At 41.9% G+C, this 25,914-nt stretch overlaps 2 protein-coding genes across 7 annotated transcripts in view; one reads left to right on the forward strand and one right to left on the reverse strand.

Moving 5' to 3' along the window:
- PPP4R1 (protein phosphatase 4 regulatory subunit 1) overlaps positions 1–1,567 on the forward strand; it is a 72,985-nt gene extending 71,418 nt beyond the window's left edge. For all 5 annotated transcript variants that reach the window (XM_090039676.1, XM_090039677.1, XM_090039680.1 and 2 more), the window contains one exon: positions 515–1,567. In XM_090039676.1, the coding sequence (XP_089895802.1) occupies positions 515–678 (164 nt within the window). In that variant the 3' untranslated portion in view covers positions 679–1,567. The remainder of the gene's footprint in view (positions 1–514) is intronic.
- A 6,162-nt stretch (positions 1,568–7,729) lies between these two features.
- RALBP1 (ralA binding protein 1) overlaps positions 7,730–25,914 on the reverse strand; it is a 46,518-nt gene continuing 28,333 nt past the window's right edge. Inside the window, exons 1-9 of one of the 2 annotated variants that reach the window (XM_090039683.1) lie at positions 23,693–23,828; positions 22,695–23,153; positions 20,284–20,633; positions 17,877–18,038; positions 16,594–16,725; positions 15,714–15,821; positions 13,294–13,415; positions 12,505–12,628; positions 7,730–9,579 (exon numbers count right to left, since the gene is read on the reverse strand). In XM_090039683.1, the coding sequence (XP_089895809.1) occupies positions 9,313–9,579; positions 12,505–12,628; positions 13,294–13,415; positions 15,714–15,821; positions 16,594–16,725; positions 17,877–18,038; positions 20,284–20,633; positions 22,695–23,153; positions 23,693–23,708 (1,740 nt within the window). In that variant the 5' untranslated portion in view covers positions 23,709–23,828 and the 3' untranslated portion in view covers positions 7,730–9,312. Of the gene's footprint in view, positions 9,580–12,504; positions 12,629–13,293; positions 13,416–15,713; positions 15,822–16,593; positions 16,726–17,876; positions 18,039–20,283; positions 20,634–22,694; positions 23,154–23,692; positions 23,829–25,914 lie in introns of those variants that run through there. The other variant, XM_090039682.1, reaches the window with a different exon arrangement.

Genomic DNA, 25,914 nt, shown 5'->3' on the forward strand with positions numbered 1-25,914 from the left:
AGACATTGCATAGACTAGCTACCTCAGTGCAGAGCTATGTTCAGAAAAGCCAAACGTATTAGAATGTTAAAACAATGGGAAGGAAAATAATACCAGCAATATTGTGCTGTTATATGACTTGGAGTGACCTCATCTGGTACTTTGTCCAGCTCCAGTCTCCTCCATCTCAAAATGATAGAACAGAAATAGAAATCCTTACATGGGTATAAAAAATTTAGGAGAGTATCATGTGCTGCTTTTCAGGGATTTAGGTGCAACTCACATCAGTGAAGCAGTGGCTGCTAAGGCAATAAAGCTGTTTAAGGATTAAACGAAAAGAAACAAAACCAACCTGAACTATTTGGGTTTGCTAACATGAAATGTCAGTCTAGCATTGCCTTTTCTGCATTAAACTTTCCTCTATGAATTACTGGGACTCTCATGCTTGTTTTATAGTATTGTAGCTTGAATTTACACCACAATATATTTTCATTTTTCATATAAACCTTTTTCTGTATTCTCTGTTACTTAACAGAATATTTTCTGAATTCTGCCAACTCTCATCAAGAAGCTGTCGAACAAACAATTATGGCACTTCAAATGGATGATGACAATGATGTCAAATATTTTGCAAGTATTCACCCTGCCAGTACCAAAATTGCAGATGATGCCATGAGCACAGCTTCATCAACTTATTAAAAAGTTCTTGAATGTTGTTAAATTTTAATTAAAAAATACAAAACAAAACTATCCTCAAGTGCTCCTGAAATGGATGATCTAGGACAACCTCTTCTGGAGGCGGAGAGATCTCTTGCCAGACCTAACTACAGGTGGATATTATCTAAACCTGATACCAGGGATTTTTTAAGAGTCAAGAAAAATAAACATTACTTATGTTATTTTGACTGTAGAAAACTATTGCTCAGAGGATTATATTTGCCACCGAAGCCTTAAATCTTCTGTCTTCCTGAACACATGAAACTTGAATTGGCAGACCGTTTTCATTGTAGAAGAGATGCGATTTCCAGAGACCTGCATTGTTTCTCCTGAGGAGTTAACTTAGCAAGTTTTTCCCTTAGTAACTGATAGCTGGCAGTTGTACAGCCAGCAAGGCAAATTTATGCCAACATGCAAGACCCTCCAGTATTAGTTATACAAGTTTTATCCATGCAAGGACTTGATTGTGTGCGACCAGCCACATCCTCAAGCATGAATAGTTTTGATGGTGTAAATGGAGAAAGTTAGAAATTTGGATTTCTCTCAAGGGCTCAGTGCTAACACTAAACTAGAATCTGATTTTAATCCTTAAATGCAGCATATTGCTGTATCCATTAGCATAAAATTTGCTGAGTACCTGTGTCCTAATTTTCATGCTGGTCATGACCTAAAGGAAATTTATTAGCACATGTACTTTACGTCAGGTGTTTTTAACTTGATCATGATTGGCTCTAAGGTGCAACTTCTTTTCTTCATATACTGTACATATCTGTGATCACTCGCTGGAGTGCTGCCGTCTTTAATCATGTTGTTTAAAACTGTTGTGATACAAGTTGTTCTCTACTTGTCCAAATAAAATTTATTAATAATATTGAACAAAATCTTGTTACCTTTTTAAGACATTAAAAGAACAAATTTGGAATTAACTGTCTTTTTTTCCCCCCAATTCTTACAGTGTAATAGATGTGGCAAAAATGCAGTGATTTCTATAACTTGTCTTTTTCCATAGTTTTTTCAGTTTTGAAGATGTGTATTTAGTGAAATCTCAGTATAGTAATATAATATTTACTAACCACTGTATTTACAGAGTTAGTGTAGTAAATTGAGTTTAAAATTGGTAGTTTTTTTTAATTATGTAATTTAGTAAGATGAGAAGTGGTTGCCAAAATTGTCTTTTATTTGGTCTTAGAGGCTTACTGACTCTCCAGTCACCCTCTTGCAGAATGACCTTTTAGCTGAGGACAGTCTGGACACCCACCTTAATCCTGGTTTTTCTCAAGAACCAGGTAAGCCTAACTTCTGTTATTTCGAGCTGAGTAGAGTGTATAGTGTTGGTATAGAAAATTCATCCTGTCTTTGGATGCCTTTCTCTCCTGTCATTCAAAATAACAATGACTGAGGTGATACCTCTCCTGTCTTCCATGGTACCATGGAACTACTACTAACAAGCAGGACTCCCACAGTGGCCTCCCTAAAACCATGGAAGGGCTGTTGTCCTTCCGCATAGTTCATGCACGTCTGCTACCTTCATTTTTCAAAACCATTCTAGACCTGTGGATTCAAAGATCTGTATGCCCCTCCTTTCCGAATCCACTCCCTGAATACCACTCAAACCAGACGCTCATTTGGATGGTCTGCCTTACCTCTTCTTTCAGCCTTGTGAGAGGGTGAATCGCTAGTCTCTTCCAGGAACTGACTTTGATAAGGGAAGTCACTTGAGTCCTTTCAGTTATACGATATGGTTATTTCTGAAAGTCACCAGTACCCAAGCTCATACCGCAGAGGGGTGTCTAGAAAGGGAGCCTTTTCCAGAAGTCATTCAGTATTTAGTTTTTTTGCTTCCTCCCACCTTTCTTATTCAGAGATTCCTAACCATATGCAGGAGAAAGTCTTGGTTTATTCCACTGACCTGAGGGCTTGGTCTGTAAGCCACCTGGAAATCTAGCACACAGCTCCTTTGCTGAACTGAGAGAGTGTTCTTAGGCGAGCACCTCAGCCCCTTTCAGGTTGGGTTGTTGACATGGATGAATAAAGGAGCCTTTTAAAGCAATGGGATTGTAGGGGTAGTTCACATCGCTATCAGAAGTGGAGAAAATATGCTATTTTCTCCAGATGCTGCAGGGTCTAGGAAGTCTGCCAAAGAAAGCATCAGTTCCTTCTCTGTACATCTTCCAGCAAGAAAGATGGGCAAAAAGACTTGTGACTGGGCACAGCTAGGGGCATGACATGATCTGTAGGGTAGAATCCAGGTACAGTCCCTAGGCTGCGACTTGTCTTGTCTTCAGGTTCCCAAAGCAGCATCAGACCTTCCCCATCCCATCTCCACTGCCTCTGTGAAACATCAAGGTAGTTCTGCATCAGCAATTAACTGACTTTTTTGTCCAAGTTTGTCCCTCAGGCTATGTGATCACACTGTTTAACCACTATCCTCTAGTCTAGGCCTCTCCTGTCCTGTCCTGTGAGAGATGTCAGTGTAGTCCTGATTTCATAGTCCCATTGACATTTCTTTCAGTCATGAATGTGTCTAGCAAATTTGTTACCATCTTGGACAGCCAGTTTGAATATGTGAAGATCAAAAGAAACTTTAAATTACTTTTAAAAATCAAAAGTCTGTGTTTTACACAGATGAGGACAAAAAGGTTAAAAAAAATACCTTGACTGTGATGGCAAAACAGATTCATATGCCTCCGTTATTATCAGATAGAATTTGACACTGCTGCTTTTTGCCACTTTTGAGGATTCATATCTTGTGCCTCCAAGGAAAAAGGGAAGGTGAGCAGGGAACTGGGATAAGAGCTTCCCTCTAGAAATTCAAGTTAAGGACAAGGAACCCCCATTCCTTATAGCGATCTCTGCATGTTCTCATTTGTACTGCTGAGGGGCAGTAGAAATGTCAGAAGATTCCCAGGTGGAAGGACAGGAAACTGGGTGAAACTAAACTGCTGTCTTCACAGAAAAAATGATAAAGGACAGAAACACCTGATAACCAGTGTGACAACACTTCTCACAGGACAGCCACTCCCACCTCTGACTTCAGTGTCCTCCTTATCCTTAAAGGAAACCTGCACAATATCTTCAGAAAATGGGCCTGAAAACAAACATTTGTAACTATTGGGCACCAGAAATCATGGACTTAAGAAAATGGTTTTACGGTTAATACCAACCAGTTAGAAGTAGCACTTCTGAACATCAGTATTGGACCCATGATACCAGTGAATAAAACAGTCAAAGCCTGGTCACAGCAGAGAGATAATCTTGGATCTGGCCTGAAAGGCTTTGTCTCCAGCAAGAAGACACTGTCATAAAGTGAACATGTTGCTAGGACACTTAAGTGTTATACTGAACTCTGGTTAGAGTCAGCTGAGACATCTTTCATTGGCAGATAAGAAGACACTGACAGATCCTAGAGCTGCCCACTTGCAACAACCAAGAATAGAAGGTTTTGCTAGATTGCACCCCTTTCTGGCCATTGGAGTAATTCATCAACGTGTTGTTGATTGTAAGTTTTCAATGTACTTGATTGATTTTTAAGGATGAGGACAGCTGTAATGGCTTGGCAGACTGTTCATGGCTCCATTATGTAGAGCAGGACTAGGCAACCCTGGGTTGCCAGTGTGGCGTGCAGAGGCATTCTGCTTGGCATGCAAGTCTTGGGGAGGAGGCCAGGCTGTGCTGTCACAAGGATTGGGCCCCTCCACCAGCGACCCGTGGCAAACCAACATCTTACAAGTCGAGGTTGCAGGTGTTTTTGGCACTGCTCAAAAATGTCCCTGACCTAGAGGGCAAATTCACAAACTCCCTATAGGTTTCACAAACCCAGAAGATAGTGAAGATCAAAATCCACAACCTAGTACATCACGTGGGTGGGATACTGGGCAAAACAGAATGGCTGAGAACCCCTTTGTCCTTTGGCTACAATCTTTCTTTTGTCTTTCACAGCAGAACACCTTGGCTATCTTGAAGTATAATGGTCAAGTGTTCATTGTTAAATTAGCCACTTAAAACCCTTAAAGGTAGAGTGATTCAAGGCATTGCTCAGTTGTACTGATGTGGAACCCATCTGCTGGCATTAGATTTGCAGGTTTGGACCACATAGGAACTCCTTTTAGGGAGGATGAATGTGGCCCTTTCTGTGTTCTAATTTTTTATATAAAACAGCATGCATTCACTTAAATTCAGCCCAGCAGAGAAGCAGCTACCACAAGATGTAAATAGGTGTACTTGCTGACCTTTTTCAGTATGATTTCAGGGAGTTGCATTAAGAAAAGAATCTGATTGTTGCATCATTTGACAAACCACCTTTCAGTTCAGTTGCCTCTTGCAAAGAAGCAAGAGTTCACATCAAGCTACTTCTCAAGGTACAAACATTTTTTTTATTGCATTAAAAATATTTCTTAAAATATGTGACAGCTTTTGTACAGTTGGAGTATTTCAATAAATTAGGAGCATTAACAGCCTTTAAGTTCCTCTTTCAGGTGCATGGAACATCCTCTGCTTAACACTGGCTTTCCTTCCTAATTCACGTGGATTTGGTTGGTGTATTCATTGGGTATGTTGTCCTTTAGCTGACATTTGAAAGTTTCACTTGTAATTGGCTTGCTAATTGGCGAACTATTCCTGATGTGTGCTGGCATGGCCTACCAAAATGTACTTCAAGGTGTAGTATACAATTTAAAAAGTTAAGGGCTTTTTTGACATGATGGTTAAGTCTTGATGAAATGACAGGTAAACTATAATGGTTATTCTTTAGTTCAGAGATCAGAATAGTGGTCCATGTTAAACCATCGCACCATTATTGCGTTATCAGCCATTAATAACGATGTAAGCAGAGCTCAGGCCCTCATCACTCCCGTTTTATAGATCAGACTCGAAGGAACCACAGGCAGAGCTGTTTTCCTGTGATTAAAATAACAGCACCCCAGCCACACATTGCTCATTTGAGGAAATGGGTACCATAGTTTTACTCTGATCACATTGGAGCAGTGTAATGAGCAACCTTGCCAGGCTGCCTGCTGCCATTAGCCATTGACCTTGGCTTTTCCAGCTGCTGTGCTTAGGAGGCCAGCAGCATAATGAGGGCTTCTACAAACTAACTTTTCCCCTATTTTAGAACAAAGGTAAATGTTTTGTGCTTTTTCAGACAAGCAGGGTGACAGAAGAGGAAGACTGATCATCCTTCTATATCTACCTCTAGATATGGTGCATCTACACTAGACACTTAATGCACAGAAGACTAGTTCTACTGCGCATTAATGCAGCAGGCAAAGCACATGCTAACACACAGTAGATTTAGTCTAATGTGCATTAACGTCACTAAAAAAGTGTTAATGTATGGTACTGCGCAGTAGCACCAATTATGGGGCATTAAGTAGTACCTGTTTTTACAGGTACTAACTAAACTTACATGCCATAATTAATAAACATGTGGATATACCCACTCAGCTTTGTTTCATAGTTGGTAGGGTCAGAAGGAACCTGAGCAGATCATCAAGTCTGACCTCCTGCCATGGCAGGAAAAAGTACAGGGGTCAAATGACCCCAGCAAGGTGTTCATCTAGCCTCTTCTTAAAGACCCCCAGGCTAGGAGCCAGCACCACTTTGCTTGGAAGTTGGTTCTAGATCCTAGCCACCCTGGCCGTGAAGTAGCGCCTCCTGATATCTGGCCTAAATCTGCCATCTGCCAGCTTGTGACTTATTTCTAGTCACTCCTGGTAGTGCTGGGGGGAACAGGGATTCCCCCAGTGCCTGCTGGTCCCCTCTGACTAGTTTGTAACAGGCCACTAGATCCCCCCTCAGCCTTCTCTTGTGGAGGCTGAACAGGTTCAGGTCCAGTACCTCATAGGGCCTGCCCTGCTGTCCCCTGATCATGCAAGTGGCCCTCCTCTGGACCCTCTCCATGTTGTCCACATCCCTCTTGAAGTGCAGCGCCCATCCCATTCAGTTCTGGGCGCTTACCCAGGATCGAGATAAGACTTACTGGCCTGTAGTTTCCTGGGTCTTCCTCCCCTTTTTGGAAATGGGAACCACATTGGCCCTCTTCCAGTCTTCTGGCACCACACCAGAGCACCACCAGTGCTTGTAAAGCTGTGCCACAGGTCCCACAATGACCCCAGCTAATTCCCTAAGCAGTCTGGGGTGGAGATCCTCAGGACCAGCTGATTTAAATACATCCAGTCCCTCCAGAAGTTCCCTGACCCTTGGCCTGGGTGCACCTCCCCTGGGGCTTGATGGGGGTCTACTTCAGGTTTTGTTAATTTTATTATAAGGCACCTTGGGGTGTTCCCAGGATAAGGCATCTTATTTTACACTGCCCAGATCACTTGCAAACACTGTCCAATTAAAAATCAGCTTGACAGTATAATGACTAAATATTAGATGTGATCTTCAAAAAAAAAATTATAAATGGACAGATTAAGCATTTGTTGATGGAAATACTCTGAATTAACTGATAACTTATAATTATACAAACCAAACCAAAAATTCATGCCTTGTAACTCTTTAAGATAATTTTTTTTAAGGAAAGGTTTTATGAATTAGCATTAAGGAAGGATACAGAGTCTGCTTTGTTCCTCTCCCCCTTGAAAAACAGTAAAAACCTTTTCCTAGGAACGCAGAGGTCTCCAAATATAGAATACTGTAGAAAGTTGGTTTATTTATAGTTAGAATAACTTTAAAAAATGAATTCCTGTATGAAAGCACAAACTTCAGGCCTAACTCAGGACAGTGGCAGACACCTGCCAGTAGTTGGCAACTGCTCCAGGGAAAAGTCTCAACAAAAAGGATCGTTTTGTTCTGATTTAATTGGCTCTAAGCCAAGATTTTTCCAAAACCTGACAAGCTTCAGCAGAGCTTGAGAATTAGAGTGCTGTGATCATCCTTAGAGACCAATCTAGACACTAATGATGTAGCCTAAATATAACACATTTACTACTACAAACCCCTCACACAATGACGAGAGCTGTGCATGCCAAGTGCTCTAGGCTGCTTTAGAAACATGAACATATATTGTGAGGTAGATAAATTAAAAACTATCTTTCAAATGGCTGTTGAATTTATTTGTTTGATAAATATGGTCCTAACAAAAGAAAAGTTAACCATTATTAAGAGATTTGTCTGAAGAACACTGATTAGAAAAAATCATGACAACTTGATAGGAATTAGTATGAATTTAAAACAAAAAAAAGCTTAAATACTGCCAGCAAATATAAAATGCATGTAACAGAAAGGCAAGGGAGAGAGAACACTTTACAAGTTTACATTTGTCATCTGACCACATTTTCAGTCTTTTATAAATTCTTTTCTCCAAATTTTTAAAAAAATATTATGCTGTTTTCTATAACATATCAAAGCATTATTTGTACAAAATCAAATCATGGCCAATGATTCACAACAGTGCAATAGGTAAAGAATACAACCACGTCCAACACGTGCAGAAAATAAATATCCAGATTCTAGAAATAAAGTAGGCATGGTGCACTCTACGGAGTTATTGTCAATAGCTGAGCTAGCTATCCCTGACCAGTCTCAGGACTATTGTTTAGATGAACTGATATAAGTGAGTGCATTTGAAACTAAAAATGCCCCTAAAATCCCAGCTTTTATGGAGGCCTTTGATTGCTGGTAGCAGTAAATAGCTAAACCAAAAGCAAAATCACAGTTACTCTTACAAAAAGGAAAAAATAAAGTCTATTGCTGAACCCTGCTTTCTCCACTGGGCATCTTTTCTCAGGCTTCTCTGGAAAGCAATGGATGACTTGAATATATATTGCTTGATCAGCCAAAGAGAACTTAAGCAAGCAACCTAATCCCTCCGCTCTACTAACCTGCACATCAGTCAGAGGTTTACTGACCAGAGGGTGAAACCTTTGCAAAAGGCCCCTTTCTCTAAAACAAGAGAAGGCTGTTGCTCTATGCTAGCAGCATGAATACAGCATACACAAGAGACGAGTGCTTGTTTCCAAACCAGCAAATGGGTTAATTATCTTGTCAAAGGACTTCAATAGCTCTTGATGAGTGTTTCCACTGGACAGGGACAAATATAATTTGTGAGATTTAAAAAAAAAAAAAAATAAAAAAAATAGTATATTGTAGAATTGTAGGCGGGCATTTGTTAGGTAACAGTGATAAGCCTTCAGTTTTTTAGCCAATCAGGAAATAATTTAAAGCTCCCTTGTATAATCTGCATTAGGTATAAAAGGCACAAGCAAGAGTGAGTAGATAAACAGAAATGAATGAGAATCAACAGATCCACAGGGCAAATAATTAATGATTGTGGGTGGGTTATTGGGAGATCTTCCAACTCTGCTCTGATGAAAGCAAATCATTATTTTGGCTTAAATAAAACCATTACTGAATTATTGTAAGTCACCAGAAGCATGTCAGTCTTGAAACCATCTGACATTAGCTGGAAAACTCTTCTGGCCCCTCCAAACTCACCTGAGCGTGATGGTAGAAGCCACAAGTATGAAGGAGACTAACGTCTCCAGGGTTTAAAAGATAAGATTCTTTACATCATGTACACAGCCATTATCCATTTGTGCAGTTGTAGCTTCAGAATTACAGTAAGTTGCACAGTCCTTGCTCAGTCCTGTTGATTCTCTGAATCCCCGAGGAGGATCAGATGGGAGTTTCCTTCCTGTCTTTGCTTGGCGATGGCTTGACTTGCTCCTTGACTGCCTTTGGCTGCTCTTTAGCTGCTTTTGTCTCCAGGACACTGTCTCTTTGCTGCTGAGAACCCCCTCCGCGCTTGTCTGACTCTTCATCTTCCTGCACCTGCTGCTCAGCCTTTGCTCGCTGCATTTGGAGCAGCCGGAGCTGCACCCGCAGTTCAATGATGGCCTCTCGTTCCTCATGAATCGCCTGGTTCAGGTGGTTGTTCTTTATCTTTTGAGCAAGCAGGAAGAAAAGTATCACTTGCCTAAGAACAACTGCATAGACTCAGTAACTTCCACAGCCACCCAATCATTAATTGGGCTTTGTATGCTGTAAGCTGTGCTAACATGGGAGACTGTGTGTAAACACCCGCACAGGAGCTACTAGGAAACAAACTCATGGACAACTAACCTTCCAGGGACTAGAGCAGGGCTGGGGGCAGGGAGGAGAGGGGAAGATTACGGCAGGGTCTGGGGCATTGCAGCTCACTGGGTCTGCACTGCGCTGGCTGAGGGGCCAGAGTAGCAGGGCTCATCATGCCCCTGCCCTGCCCCCCCACTGCAACCTCAGCCTGGCCAGAGGAGCTGGCTACCTGGCAGGTCAGATCACCCCCTCCCCACCCCATACTCAGAGCACAGGGTGGTTTTGCCCAGGGTGCAACGTTATTATTTATAGCTCTGCCTGGGCTCAGCCCAGTCTGACAGTCCCAGATGAAGACCTATACACTGGCAGCAAGCTGAGTCCAGGGAGCGCACTGAGGATAGCCTCGTCATCCTTTGCCAACCTTTGCACTGGGTAGTCCAGGAATGCAGCAGGCACCCTGCATGCAGCCAGATCCCACCTGAACCCTCCAGCCTCAGTGCCCCAAATCCTACTCCCACCTGCAGTACCAGTGCCATTGCCCCACAAGGAGTCCTCAGCCCTTGATAACAGTAGGAGCCCACAGAGGGCACTGCCTGGGAAGCCAGCCCTCAGGGACACCTCATCCCACTGCCCCATGGAGTGCCTCAGACCCTGAAGGTGCAACTGGGGCAACCCCTTAAAGAGAGTTCCTGCTGAAGGAGCTGCTCAGGGAGGAGAGAGTACTCTGCTCCAGAGGCCTCCTAGTGCCACCTCCTTGGGCTGCCCAAGGTTTTAAAGGCTCTGGTCATTGGCTTTGAAGGCACTACTTCACCAGGCCCCGCAGATGTCAGTGCTGGTCCATCCCAAGGCCCCAGCTGGCACAGAGTATGTGGTGCTAAGGCATCACAGCGAGGACAGCAGGACCCTGCCTGTTCTGTCCCACATGGTGAATGAGCCCGGAGGCCGTCACTGGGCACACCGAAACCATCACTGAAAGTAGCTTTGGATGCAGCCTTGAAAGGTGCCTCCAATGAGGTGGTCACAGGGGTAAAGACACCTGCGGCTATGACCAAACAAAACTCACTGCTGATAAAGGACATGAAACTTTGCCCCTCTCCCCCAGCCCTGAAACTCACTCACCAAAGATCACCTCCCCCCCCGCATAACTGGTGCACAGTAATTTTTCCACCTCCTTACAATCTTTACTCAAAATTATTTTGTTTTTCCTTTTAATTCCCAGCCTAAGAGCAGCAAAGCAACAGGGGTGGCCAACCCAGAGCACGTGTGCCACAGCAGCCTGTAACCCCTGGGTGCTCAGTAAAGGGGATGCCAGATTGGGGGCAAGGGTGGTGTGGGGTTGAAGCCTCCAGCCATACAGAGTGGCGTGGCACCAGGATAGTTCTGCAAGAGGAGGTGTCACTGCCAGGTTAAGACTTCATTGGCCCTACAGATGCTGCCAAATTCAGTATCATGCTGCTGCTCCACTCTGCACTGCTGAACGCTGCCCCTTGCATCCATTCTGGCTCCCCAGGGCAGTAACTAGCAGGTTACTGCTGGGAGAGGAGGAGGGGAGCTTAACTTGTGGCACCTGCAAAAAGGCTGCCGCCCGTCTAGAAAAGATGGCTTGTGTGACAACAGAACAAACAGCTGCAGGCACCAAACCTACATTTTGACATGAAAAACAAACGCTCCTAGTATCCATCCCTGCACCCACACACCTAACACCTAGCAGAACACACTAATGATTATTTAAACTGCCCTTTGAATTCAATACTAGTCAGCATGTGGGTTCTGAACCTGGGACAAGTCCAACAGGCACTTTATATGTAAATGAGTGCTGACACTGCTTGTTTTCTTCTGTCAGGAATAACCATATAAACAAGCAAAGCTGTTTTAAAGAGAGCAATGATTTCCATGCTTGCAAAGAGGCTCTCCTGTTTAGGAAGCACAAAAAGACCACTGCCTTTTTAAAGCTGTACAACACCCCCCTCACAGACACACTTCAATCTGGGTTACAAATGTGGTCCAGCAGTAGCCAAACAGTTCAAATCCAGCTGGTCACTATCACACAGGGACAAGCAGTACTGAAACCTGGGCCATGCTCCCAGTTCAGTCACTTCACCTTTCTGTGCTGGTCTTCCCGCCAGTAATAAAATGAAAACAGTAAATGACATGGGGTTTGAAGTGCAAGTTCTCATGTCTGAAAAGTGCTAATCAAAGACACCATAACATCCCAGGCACAGGGCTTTAGGAATGATGAATGGGCCTTCACATTATTGTAGCCAATTGAGGAGCTCTATTCAAACCACAAAGGTAAGACTAATGCGAAGAAAAGCTGACTCCTAAGGGTCTTGCCCCTCTGTACTCTAAATTATGCCTCAAAACAAGTCACACAAAGCATCTGGAGAGAGGTTCTCACCCACTAGTGGAAGAAGTGGCTAAGATCAGAGAACTCAGGGCACATGTACCCAAAAGCTTGCAAATAAAAAATGTTTTTGCAAATATCTAGTTGGACTAATAAAAGATATCACCTCTACCAAGAGTTCCGATTCCTTTTTACTGAGAAGTCACATTCAGGCCAGAGAAGGAAAAAAACCAGGTGTAGCTGCCTGAATGGAACAGAGCTGCTGCCCACACAGGAACCCTCCCTTCCAGAGGATCCTGCAGCCTGCACGACCAATTCAGATGTTTTATATCCACTTTGCACGTTTAAATGGCCCTGGAGCCTGGGACTCTTCCAATTATGTAACAAAGCTTCTCTGCAGAGCGAAAGGCAGGAAGCCAGCAAGAAGCACAAAGGTAAAATTCACTCACCTCTAACTCTTCATTTTGCCTTTGCAAATCTTCCAAGATTATCTGCAACTCCTCCTCATCTTCACTCTCACTTTCACTCTCAGAAGAATATTCCTCGGTTTCGCTTCGACCGTGCTGCTGGCGACTGAAGGGCAAAGGAAACCTTAAGGTTAAGCCCTGCTCAAATGCAAATTTCCCAGAACTACAAGAGGAAAAGCAGCTCTGGAACCACCTCTCTGCTGAGGTAGGAAATGAAACTTTTCTTACAGCTGTTCATAGAGGCAACAGGTTGTTTGATTATTAGGTATGATTTCCCTTACTGCAATGAAATCTACTATGCCACGCTGTGGATAGTCTACAGCAGTTGTTCTCAAACTCAGGGCACTCCCCAGTGGACTCAAGGCATTACTGGAAAATGCCACTTCTTAGTTTTCACTCTTTTTTTGACCACAGAAGAATATTAGTGCACTATTTCTGTTGCAGAGAACTCAGAAAAAACAGAATAGTAGAATGTTTTAACTCTATGTATTCCTGTTTGAAATCTCTGGGTTTATCTGGTCAATCATATGCACATAACTAACAGTGCCAACATTGTGGGGCACCCCATGGCACCCTTGAAAAGAGCTCAAGACCCCCTCTGGGGTGCCATGGTACTTTGGTTGAGAATCAAGGATCTTTCCAAGGTTCTTTTACAGTTTCTAAAACGCTTTGGAAAACCCCGTTCTTTATAGAAAAGTAGGTATAAATAAGGAAACTCTCATAGAACAAAAACTCTTGCCTGCTGGGAGTTATCAGCAGGCTCCTCTTTACCTTTGAATTTCTGCTATTTCTGCTCGGAGGCGGTCTATCTCTTCCTTCTCAGAAGCAATTTGTCTGCGTAAAAACTGCTCCATTGCCAGTAGCTCTTCTTGTTCTGTCAAGATCTCATTCTCCTGCAATAATCAATCAGTTCTTCTTGTGAGGTGCTGGATTTACAGTCTATAAAGAACATGCTACAAAGAAGTATTTCTTCCACTGCCACATCCTCAGGAGCGACTGGACAGGCTTGTCACTGGAAATGTCTAACTGCTCAGAGTGGTGGCCTGTCCTATTGTCTACATAGCATGAGAGACCTGCCAGTCCCCTACTCTGCTTGCCACCAGCCTGCTGAGCCAGAATAAGCCTGGGACCAAGTAACATTTGCTTCGCTTACTGAATTCCTGTGTGCTCTCTGGTGCACAGTGGTGTCCAAAGTCCAGCATAAGCCAGGACATGCAAGGCTGGGATGTGGTGCTCCTGAGATGTAGGTACCAAAGTTCAAATTAAAGGGGAAGCACTGGGGTCCATTACAGAAGCAGACAGGTCATCAATTAAAATGTTATGACAGAAATGACTGGCAAGAATTACTGCAGAGAGGAGTGTTGTGACGGAAGGGCCAAAGAGATGGGAAGGGAATGGATGCAACAGTAGGTGGAGGAAAGGCCAAAAATGGAGGTTTGAGATGAAGGAAAAAAGAAAAACGCCGAGTAGTTTCCTCCCACTCCCTGTTACACGTAGTGTGGCACTAATTCGTTTGTTGCCATATCTCCCATATGTCTCCAAACTTGCCCATTAGGAAAAGTGCCCTTTCCTTCCCGTTTCAGAGATCTAGTCTCCTTACAGCACATTGTTTGCTCCACCCTTTTCGTTTTAAGCAAGCAAATTATAAACTTACACAAAGAGGCTGTGAGCAAAGAACAAAGAGCACATCACTTTGTCTCAAATGAAGCAAATATGAGTTTTTGAAAAGTCTGCATAACTTAATTAGCTACCTATAAAGTAACTTTTCCAGTATGGCAGGATTCACTTGTTACATTAAACCAAGCATATCAAACTCATCCTGGGGGACCCAGGCTGGATCCAGACTTCAGGGGCTCCTTCTAGGCTGGATCCACTTGGGGCTGGGTGGTGGCACAGGGTGGCGTTTGGATAGTCATGTTGGAGCTCTGGCTAGACATCACCACAGAGCCAGGGGCATGTGAATGTGTGGGGCTCTCATCAAACAGGGGTGTGAAGCCAGTGGGGTGGTACTAGAGAGCTGTACTCGCAGTGCAGAGCTAGGAGGCTGCCACTAAAGGCCGTGTCTATTGGGGTCCAGGGACCCTAAATTCTGCAGTGGGCCTTGTCCCCAGCTGCTGGTAGCTCATCTTTTTTGACTGCAGAAAAAAGTAGAGTAATCTTCTGCAAAGAACCCAAAAAGACTACAGTAGGGCAGAATGTTTTTTCATGCCATGGATTCCCATTTGAAATCTCTGGTCTTATCTTCTGAATCATATCTGCAAACCTAACAATGGCAACACTGTGTGGCATCCTGCAGCACCCTTAAAAAGTCTCAAAGCACCCCAGGGTGCCGTGGCACCCTGGTTACGAATCACTGTCTTACGGATGTACTTTCAGAGATGTAAAGGTACGTTTTAAAATGACTTCCAAGGAGACTGCAAGGGTTTGTGTTGGAGTTAAGAGATATCTCCCATGAAAAAGTCCCTGGTTCCAGAGTGGCTGGGATGATTTAAAGCACTTTAACAGAATTTAAAGGAAATGTAACTGTGGCATCAAGGCTAAATGCTCCATTGTGCCACATTACCCTTTCTGTTCACAGCCTTCAAAACCAGCCTTATACATCAAGGCTTTCCAGACAAAATTTGAAAAGCTACATCATGATTTACTACCAAGCAGGAGTCAGACTGGGGGGGGAGAAGTTGTGATTACACTCCCTCCTTCCAAGCTTCATTTATTGATGCCAAAATGAGACATTACTCAGACTGGACATGTTTGCATAACAGGATGGTGTCTATTTTCAGCAAAATAGTTGAGATTGTTAACTAGATCAAGAAAATTGTTTTACTGACTTCAAAAAAAAGTGTGCAGTAGAAAGCTATACTTTTCACAAGCCATAGTGCTTTGTTTTCAGCACCTGTTAAAGTGTTTGTCTTAGGCATATCCCTACAACCTGCCAGTCACTCCATCCACAGTCCTGAACCCCCTTGCCCTACCACATAGGCACTTTAGGGGGGTTTGTTATGGTGCAGACATAGTTAATAACAGAACACGACAGCCCCTTTTACTAACGAGCAAAAATGTTTTCAGTAGCCGTGGAATACATTTACATCTCTTTAGTCCCCTGTTCCAAAATTGGCTTTCCTGGTATGCTGACAGAAGAATAACAAATCCAGAGGATTTAGGGAAAATAATGGGATTAGAACACTATCTACCTGCGCAAGTAAAATATTAATAACTTCTTCATTTTCATTCATTTCTTCTTTAGAGACATCCTCTTTAGAAAGGCTGGCAATTTCTTGAGCGATCTTAGTCTCACACTCCTGAAAGATAGAAGTTTGATTAAAATGGTTTCCCTGACACAATCATACCATGCATTATGTAACAGAATCCTGAACAGACTTGTCCAAAGACAGCATCTGTCACTGTCATGACAGATGTTTCTGCTGAGGTCTACCTATTAATTTAAAATCAATTAAACCATATCAGTGTGTAAAGCTAAACATTTATGCACCTTTTGGGGAAAGACGATAGTTTAAAGGACAGCTGCTGTACTTTACTCATTCTTGGGCAAGCAAAATATGCAGCAAGCAGGCTGTCCAAGATAGACATTCAGTTACATGCTGTTTTACTGCAGGACATGCCATACAAAAAGTAAGGTGCCAGATTCCTAAGATTCAATTTCAACGTAACAGAAGCCTGAGAAATAAGCAATGGGATATAAGTACAGTTCTAAGGCATCTTGGGAAATAAAGAAATTCAGTGGAATGAGCAAATTTAGCCCCTTTCTTACTGAACCTATGTTCAGCATTCATTGGCAGGAAGGTAATCACATTAAAATCCCAGAGCAAAACTTATTTTTTATAAATCCACATGAAATGCATCTCGACTATCATAGAATACTTCTAACAGACTCACATTCCTCAGTTTCCTGCAGTGTGGTACTGGCAAGGATTTAACATAATGTTATAATTGTATGCAACAATGAAGCTATAGTAGGAAGTTACAAGAAGCCTTTCGTTGGTTCACTGACCTGTTTAAAAATATGTAGTGTCTGTGATGTAAATTCTTATCAATGAAATGAAAATTACGCACCTGTCTCTTAGCTTCTCTTAGTTTCCTTTTGAGGGCTGTTAAAATTCTTTGCACCTCCCATAATCTCTCTTCTTTGGATAAGTCTTTTATCCCTGCCTGCAAGTCTCGGTGTAAACAGTTCAGAAGAAACTCCTAGAAACAAGACCAAAAGCATCACGTTCACCAGTCACTGGAATGCAAGGACATTATACTATGCTTTCATGCCTTAAAATAGTTATTTTTCATGCTATCATATCTTTCATTTTGGTTGTAGAAAGTGCTTAGTAAACACATCACCCTGCTCACATTTAACTGTGATGTTAATGCAGCCGTTACTCATTCCTTCCTCCTATACTGTTCATTCTCTCCATGCTTCCTTCCCCCATTCAGCTCTTTTGTCTGTTTCTCATCACAAAATAGGCCTTTCCAAATCCCAGCCAATTCAAACTGAAAATCAGATTCCCGGATAGAATGGCCTGGCAGGCCGCATTTTGCCCATCCCTGCTCTAATCTTTCCTAACTGATCAGTGGAATCAAACTCCTCACACAGAGCCTTCCTTTAGCAAGAAATGTTTAACTTGTCAACACATCTTCACTGCCAATACAGCCAAGATTCCCTATAACAAAACTAGCCTCAAAATCCATGGTTCCTACATATGCCTTTCCCAAAATGCAAAATATCTGATCCAGTGCAACAACTGCATTCATGGCAACTATATGGGTGAAACTAAACTCTCACAGAAGAAACATATACAAGACAGAAACACAGATACACTATTAGGAGCACAGTTATCACAGAACGACCACTCCCCCTCTGATTTCACTATCCTCTCTAACCTTGATAGTCTTCATGCTTAAAAGGCAACCTTTGGAACAAAAATTCATAAGTTGGCTAGACACTAAGAACTAAGGATTTAACACTGATATTGGTTTTATGACACATTATAAATAACCTACCTGATTTCTGAATTCTGCCTAAACAATAAAGGTGATAATGACCCTCCTCCCTTTTGATAAGCCTTAATCTCCCAGTTAGCTTCTTTTCTTCTGCTAATTGTTTGCTCGCTATCCCTGGGAATTTCTCTCCCTACTCTTCCAGGTGTTTTTTTACTACGCAGCTCTGGCTTTCATTCCTTAGACCTGGAAAAGAACGTTTTGAATTCAAGAGCTTGTCTCACTCTATTCCACCTATGCCATTGGTCCAATAAAAGTTATCACCCTAAGAAATCCCTGCCTCTCACATAAATCAGCAACGTAATAATCAAAGTAGACAGCCAGTGAGGTGTACTGAAGGCAAAACAAACCTGGCGCCTGATTTCCTCTTTAATGCTTTCTTGTGTTTCTGGCAGAGCTGGCATTGTTGCCATATTAGACCAGCGAAGGGGTTTCGTCACCTGCTTTAGAGTCACATTCCCAAAGAACTCTTGGACACGTGTAAAAAAGACATACAGGACACGGTTGCTGATCTGGGAAGAAAGGAGAGTCAAAATGTTGGTTCAGAAAATGATTTTTTAATACCATGTCTTTTAGTTTATTTTGTATCCTAACTCAAAAGGTTATCTTCTTGGATGAGACTACTGCTTTTTCTTGATCTTTGAAGACAGCTAACTCAGATGACTTACTGCAGATTCAACAGCTGGTTTAAAAATGTCTTAAAATACCTGCTGCTGACCTCAAGGAAGTATTCATTCTGTTTTCACTGGGTTGTCTCTCCCTTTTCTAATTCCCTTGAGGTATAAGAACTTTTCTTTCCAAGCTTAATTTTTTGGAATTGGCCTGCAATGTTAACAGTTAGTTTTATAGATGACAGACAGAGAAATCTGTTAGCTTATTATGCTTCTCTCTCTCTCTGTGTGTAGATAAGTAGGGACCTGCCGAATTTATGGCAGGTGCCTCCAGACTTTGCAGTCTGAGCGCAGTGGGCCCCCACACGCCTCTGGCCAAGGGAGTCCAGAAGTCCTGCCCCTCCCCAGAGATTGACAGATAGCCACCTGTCAATATCCAGTGCGGGGGTGGGACTTCGAGGGCCACTTGGTCAAACAGAGGCATGCCCCCCTGCCTGGCTCTGTTGCCCACCCTCTTCAGGATGCCAGGGCTTCACACCTCTGTTTGCAGCTCCCTTCCCTCCGCAGGCTTGCTGGCCATTTTCCCGCTTTTTCACAGTCCCCACACTTTTTTGCAGGGACTGGGCTTTTCCAGAGGGAACCTACCAAATTTGTTTCTGTGAAAACTGCAAAACTGCAAATTTGATAGGTCCCTTACACTGGAGTCATTACTAGCAACACACAGGAGAACCAACAAGAAAATTACTACATTTTAAATAACAAATATTTGTCTTTCATCCATAAAATCATGTTTTCCTCTAGAGCTTCCTGAAAAATGAGAATAATTGTCTGATACTGTAACTGTGTTCAACAGAATTATTAACTTCTTAATTGCAGACTGTATCACCACCTTAAACTACTAATTTACAATGGGCTGAGAGTCAGGAACATCCAGAAACTGGTTCTTAGACAAAATACTGTATAACCCTACTAAGTCACTACAACCTGGCTAACAAACACTGTATTTACTAAAATACAGATTATTATAGTCCCTTACATATATTGTCTTCAGCTAAGATAGTACTTGCAGCATTTTAGTATAATCCAACAAGATTCTCTTTCTAGAGCTACTAGCAACATTACAAAGTATTTAAAGATAAAGAGTCACTGAGTTAATGCCTGTTGGATAACTACCTTATTTCTCCCTAGTAATTCAGCAGATTTCTCACATCCTCTAACCCTCCTCAATTATTTTAAACAGGGAAAACGCTGGTCACACAATATTTTGGAAAGACCTGCTACTATCGTATTCACTGCTCTGATGCTAGATTTGATTTGATACTATCTGTCAAGCTAAAATTCACAGAATTGTCTCGAAACAAGTGACTGATTTCATCCCCTGAATCTATTCAAACAAAACATGATAGGGTATGAATTGTTTTGCAATAATTTGTGCTTGTCTGGTAGAAGAGGGAGAATTGGGACTGGCACAGAAAATACCAGTGAGTAATAGCAAACCCTCCTCCTGCCCAAGGGCCTCACACCTAGATTATATAAGGAGGTAGGTTTTTATTAAAAAGATGCCCAATGAAAAACAAAGCATCCTGCAGCAGAAACTGCAGTTCCAAGTGCATCTGCAGGACTCCAGGCTGTTAAAGCATGACAACAGCTATAATGGTTCAGAAATCTCACATTTCATTTTTTATGAATTTGGAAGCCAACTCTTACTATGGAAGTTATTTCATTAGGCAGATGTGGGTTTACAAAACTGGACTGACCAGCCTGATGCACACATTAAGCAATAATATACTCTTGGGCAATGACTTGTCACTGAACAGCTGACTAACAAATTCTTAGTATATGCACAAACCTATTGGTGTTGAGGGCTGAACTCCAGTATTCTTATCATCTCTTATTAAAGCAATGTTTGTAATGCTTTAATAATATAACTATACTTGAAAGCTCACAACAGTGGTGTTTGCCAGCTCATATGAAGAAAACGGGTGTGTGTTGGGGGGAGGGGGAGGGTAGGAAATGAGAAGGCGTGACAAGTATTTAAAGAAAACCTGCAATTTAACTGAACCTTACCATTTATCCCATTCCTGCCTGCCTGCCTCAGAGAGAAAACTTCTTGCTAGGATGAAGTCTTTGCTGGGTACGCACATACCTGGACAGTAGGGCTGAGCACTATAGAAATGTTCTGGATGTTCATTTTTGTTTCTAGTTCCTTTGCAATAACGTGGTCCATATGCACTATCAACCAAGAAATCAGGAGGTGGTTACACTCAGGCAGCTCCTTCAGCAACCGCTGGCACTCCTGAACTTTCTCAGCCTCATTGCTCTTTCCGCAAGCATCTTCAAAACGGGGCATCAGTTCTTTGGTAAGCAAATTTTCTGGCAGTTCACGCAGATACTGTTTCAGCAAGCTGGCTACAGTATTGGGCTCATATTCCTCCAGGTTGGGACATTCTTCTCGATCATAGGCTGCTTTCAGCTCATCCACCTTCGATTTTATTCCTGAAAACATTCAGATTAGAAATCAGAGACCACTTTGCAAATGTAAATCATTTGGCTTTACAAAGCCTTACTCCTACTCCCGTCTCCTTAGTTCCATACAGTTTAATTTTAGATTAATATTTGTCTCTCCCAACCCAAAACAAAGCTCAGAAACAAAAACCGTAAACCAAATCAATTCTAATAGGGTTATGTGCTCAATACCTCTGACATCAAGACTAAAATGGGCACTGATGGATGTAAGCACGTGTTGTGTCTATTTTCTTTTAAGTCCCCTGAAGTCACAAAATACTGACTTCCTCTTTGATGTGGCAATATAGTTTTGCTGAAGCAAAGATCCTGTTTGTGAGCACAAGTATGAATATGGAAGAAGCCGCTGCTTTTCCATATTGGGATGGTTTTGTAAAGGTTACAAAACCATCTCTCCTTGGAGGTTCCCCTGTAAGGTAAGATTCTTGGTGTGAAGCACTAGCTATATAAAAAAGGTATGTTTGTATTGTATGACTAAAAAAATCTCCAGTCAGTACTTTAAGTACATTACTCATCTGCATGGTCTTGATCTCCAAACACAAATGAGGAAAATCTCTCTCTCAAGTGGAAGGTTCAGGTTCAGACTGCTGTAGAGTTGTACAGGGGAATTTTAAACTGAGGATTTTAACACATCTATAAAGTTGTGTGGATTTTTCTAAGTGTTTCATGTCAAAAAGTCCCAGACAGGGCAGCATTTTGTGAATTAAAATGCTGTCCAAGGTAAATGATCACTGTGAAGAGCAAGTCTCCAGCACTCAACTGCCAGAGTAACTGTTTCTGCTGCTATTGCTTAGACTTCGATTCAACTGCATGAGCCTCATATTGAACTGCATAAGCCTCTTCGTAAAGCTACATAATAAAGAGAAGGATTCCAGTCTGGCGAACTAGTTGAGTTTGAATCATTCTATGCCCTACATAAACATGTATAGAGGAGGCCACTAGAAAAAAGAAATGGAAATCTCAACCATCAAAAATGGGTCATAGAAAGAAGTGACTATGTTATGTCACTAGAAGATGCTGTGATGGGAATACTTTGGTATGCAAGGGCTGAGAGGCTGGTTTTACTTTTGCCATATATATGCACACCTAATACATTTTTACTTGTAGTGGATTTACCTGTTGATAAAGCCTTTCATATTAGTTCCATGTACTGTTTTATATATTTAGATGATACATACTTGACTTGAAATGTTTTTCCCAATCTCCTTTTTCTTTTTCTTTAAACAGGTCATGTTCCACAACTGGAATATTTAAACTATAAACACTGCTGGTAGACTTCCTAAGTCAAACTCAGCTGATAATTAACTTGGCTGAAATTGTTGTTACTTATACATAAGTCAATGTTAATGGATTACGTATACAAGTCATTAACAATAATGATCGAAGCTGCAAATTACTGTGCTGCTACTACTAACGCTTTTCGACAAATCAAAGCTGGAACTCTTAACTGCTGCTCTACATTATTAGTGGATTTACTAAAAACAAAAAGAAATTTCTTTTCAGAAGGAAATTATAATGCAAGGGACTGAGGAAGGCACATTTAGGAGCATGCCTGTTTATTTCCTAAATTTCCCACCAGCTCTCTATATCCATCACCTAGTATAATCTCTTATTACTAAATTAGGAGTAACAGTAACCTATTCAAAATAATAGCACGGGCCAACCAAAAGATATAAGCATTAAGGCAAACAAAAAGGCATATTCCATGTGTATTTTCCATCACATTATAAAGACTGACTCGCATACGTATTTGTTGCCACTTTCAGCAAGTGGCTAGCCACAGTAGTCAGTGAATCATGTGAAAATGGCACAATGGTGGCTGTGCCAGGAAAGGAGAGATTCAGTACACTTCTGATAAACCCTTTCCTCTCCTTGCTCCACAAGACTGGGTTTATCCATCTCCAGATATACTGGCGAGGATCCTAGAATGTTTTTCAACTCAACCACCACAGCAACCATATTTCTGACATAGACAAAGTTAGACAAAGGGAACAATAGCCTGGGTATGCCATATACTTGGTGTGCCCAGTATACCTGAAACTCTGTAGATGCCTTCACATTTCATTCCATACTTCTCTACATAATCTATACATTCACGGAAAACTGCTGGCAGGCGGATGCCATCATACATCATGGTCCTGTTTACTGCGTCAGCCAAAGGAATCCCAAACACAGGTCTATGACTTGGAACATCTTGCTGAGGTATCTCTGCCTCCTGAGTTGGCTTTTTCTTTTTTTTCTTTTCCTTCCACTGTTTTACAACATCTGCTGCCGTTAAGTCTTTTGACTTCTTCTCTTTATGTTTTTCTTCCTTGTGTTTGTCATCTTTATGTTTTTCATCTTTGGGTTTCTCTTTTATTTTAAAATCCTTTTCCTTCTTTTTGGAAAAGCTGGGCTTCTTGAAGACATGAATTCCCTTGGACCGCTTCAGTTTAGAAGGACTTTCAGCTTCATCACCAGAGCTGTCCTCTTGAAAAGCAGCATAGCCTTCCGCTATTGGAAAAAGAGATGAGAAGCAAGGGGGAGAAAGTTACAGGCCATTTTAATTTATAAGCAAGACCTAGGAGGAAGAAAACCAGGGAAATATAGTAGGAAGCAGGACATGGTGTCTGCCTGTACAATGCTTCAGAAGATCCATTTTACATTCTACAAAGTAGAACAAATATTAAATCCAGGGTTGCCTAATCTCATCCAGTTATGGAAAAAACACATCATGTATGATCTAAACATTTGATATTTTAAACACATACTTAATACAACAATGCCCATCTTGTTTGTTATTTGCTCACTTAATAGTCTAAGAAATACAAAATAAAATAATTCTCTGGCAGTATATAGTATAGTTCCTTTAATCAATAGTCTGAGTCACTTTTAAGAGAGATAATCTACGTGTTTATATCTCTAACAAAGGGCTGAGTCACTTAATTGCCCACTCCCTTTTTGAAAATGTTAAGCCTCTTCTTAAGATGAATGTAAAAAAATATTAAAATTCTAGCCTTAGACAACAATATAATCAGAGGGAAAAAACTTACTGTCCATTAGAGACATAATGTTATTCCAAATATACTTGCATAGCAGTACGGTTGCCTTGTAGAGCCTGTTCGAGAGCTTGGGAGTCTATGGTCACAATGCAATAATACTGAGCTTCAGCTGCAGAATGCCAGGTACTGTGTGTGAAATATGTGCGCGAGTTGCTATACATTATACCTTTGCAACTATCCCTGCCCACGCTTCAGGCAAGAGCAGGTAAAACTTTAAAGGTGGTTTTAAAAAGAACCTATCTACCTAATTAATTGTAGGTTTCCACCTTAAACCATCCTAAGACTGAAAGTAAATATGAAGTATATTAAAAAAAAAAAAAAAAGAAAAGGAAATACCTTACACGTGGTCTGCAGTTCTTAACTCCCCTCAACTTCTGGATAACCAGCTTTAGCTCTCATGTGATACTAGGACATGCAGTTTTCTTCATGTTATTCTATTAACCATGAACTTTGCTGTTTGCATGAAGGAGGAGGGCATTCATTTCTTACAGGCCTATTATTTAACTTATACATTACTTAGAGAAGACAGCTGGGGTGAAAGTCCATGCTACTGCTTTTGTCAGTGCAGCACAGAATTCAAAGCATAAAGAGCTCTTGTGAATTTAAAACCCTTTTGTACCCTTCCCTGTGCTGGGCTGCTCTAAAGGCTCGGGAGGCCCAAGGCATACTTTACACATGCTGCTTTATGGACAGCAGATCTTTGTAATTTTACCATACAAATCTCCAAACTGTAAAGCAAAGAGAGATACAGAATTTTGCCATATACTAAAGAAACGGTAGTTACTTGGTCAGCATATCCTCCATGGTCTCCCCCACAAGACACCCCTCATGTGGGAGGAGAGAGATCCAGGAAGTACGAACACCTCTCTCCCCATTCCCCTTCTCTCCCTTTATTCCTAAAGCATCTAAAACCTGATCCTTTAGAATTGGTGAGATTTTCAGTGAATAAAATTACTGCATGATATCCACAGTCATTGAGTTGGAGCATAATTACCTTACATACACTGAAAAGCTAAGAAAAAAACTACCTGATTTATTAAGCAAAGTGGCATCATCTGCAGTTAGTGAACTGAACTGCTTGTTTCTCTTTACTGCGTACATTCAGATTTCAAACTAGTAGATAGAAACACCTCTCAAACTTGGATTTGTTACTCGCAGATTGGAAAACTGCTTTCCTGCTTTCTTTCTGATTTCTTAACTCCCAGCTGGTTTCTCAGCATTGAAAGAACTTGCCATTGAACTGAGGTAGATGAACAAAGTAAGGTAAAAAAACTGAACAAACTACTCTTTGCTCCTGTATCAGAGTGGCTGCTGACAAAGGTTTATTTATAACATTGCTGAACTGTGGTTCCAGGTGCTTAGCCACCGACTTCCACTACTTCAGTAATTTAACTTCCTTTAAAATTTCAACAGTGAACACGTATGCTTGCCCTCTTTTTATTTAAAGTATTGTTATGTTTTAGTAAGTAGCAGCCTTACCAAAGATCGCCAAAGCTTTAATAGATTAAAAAAAAGATTTGGTTCAAGTTAAATCCATGTTTAAACACCTTGAATCTAGCTCATGCAGAGCAGTTTTTATAAACCCAAGTTAACATCCTAGTGAGATGGACAGACCCTTTCCCATCTGTTAGAGCTTTTGTTTCAGTTGGTCTGCAGACTCCAATATCTTTTCATTGTTTGCACTGTGTCCATATTTAGATTGGAAGAACTGGAAATATATTCTAGTTTATTTTAAAATTAGAGATTACCGATGTATCAGTCCATATCAGACTGGCATTGATAAAAGGAAAATTGATATTATTGGCAATCAGCTTTCTGTGGCTGGTGTAGCCAATAACATCACCAATAAATGCCATGTGTGTAGCCAAAACATATGCGCGGCCAGGAATGCAGCCCGGCAGCCTGGAGAGCAGCATCCGGCCGGCAAGTCTGTGCGGGCGGAGGGAAAGTGTGTGGGTGGGGGGAGATGGAGGCTCCCACAGTGAGGGAGTGGGATGGGCAGGTGCTGCCCAGCTGGAGTGCAGCAGGGCATGGGATGGTACTGGGGGCAGCTCAACCAGAAGGGGGGGGGGCAGCTCCCAGCCGCTGTGCACACCCCTGGATTTCTCTGCAGGGTGAGGGCGGGCTGCCCACTGCAGGCTCAGGGCTGGGGGCTGAGCTGGCCTCTTCCCGGTGGGGGGGTAGGGCTACAGGGCAGGCTATAGCCACCCCAA

This window comes from Crocodylus siamensis, chromosome 3, assembly GCF_052110815.1.
Source record: "Crocodylus siamensis isolate JL-2025a chromosome 3, ASM5211081v1, whole genome shotgun sequence".
NCBI lineage: Eukaryota > Metazoa > Chordata > Crocodylia > Crocodylidae > Crocodylus > Crocodylus siamensis.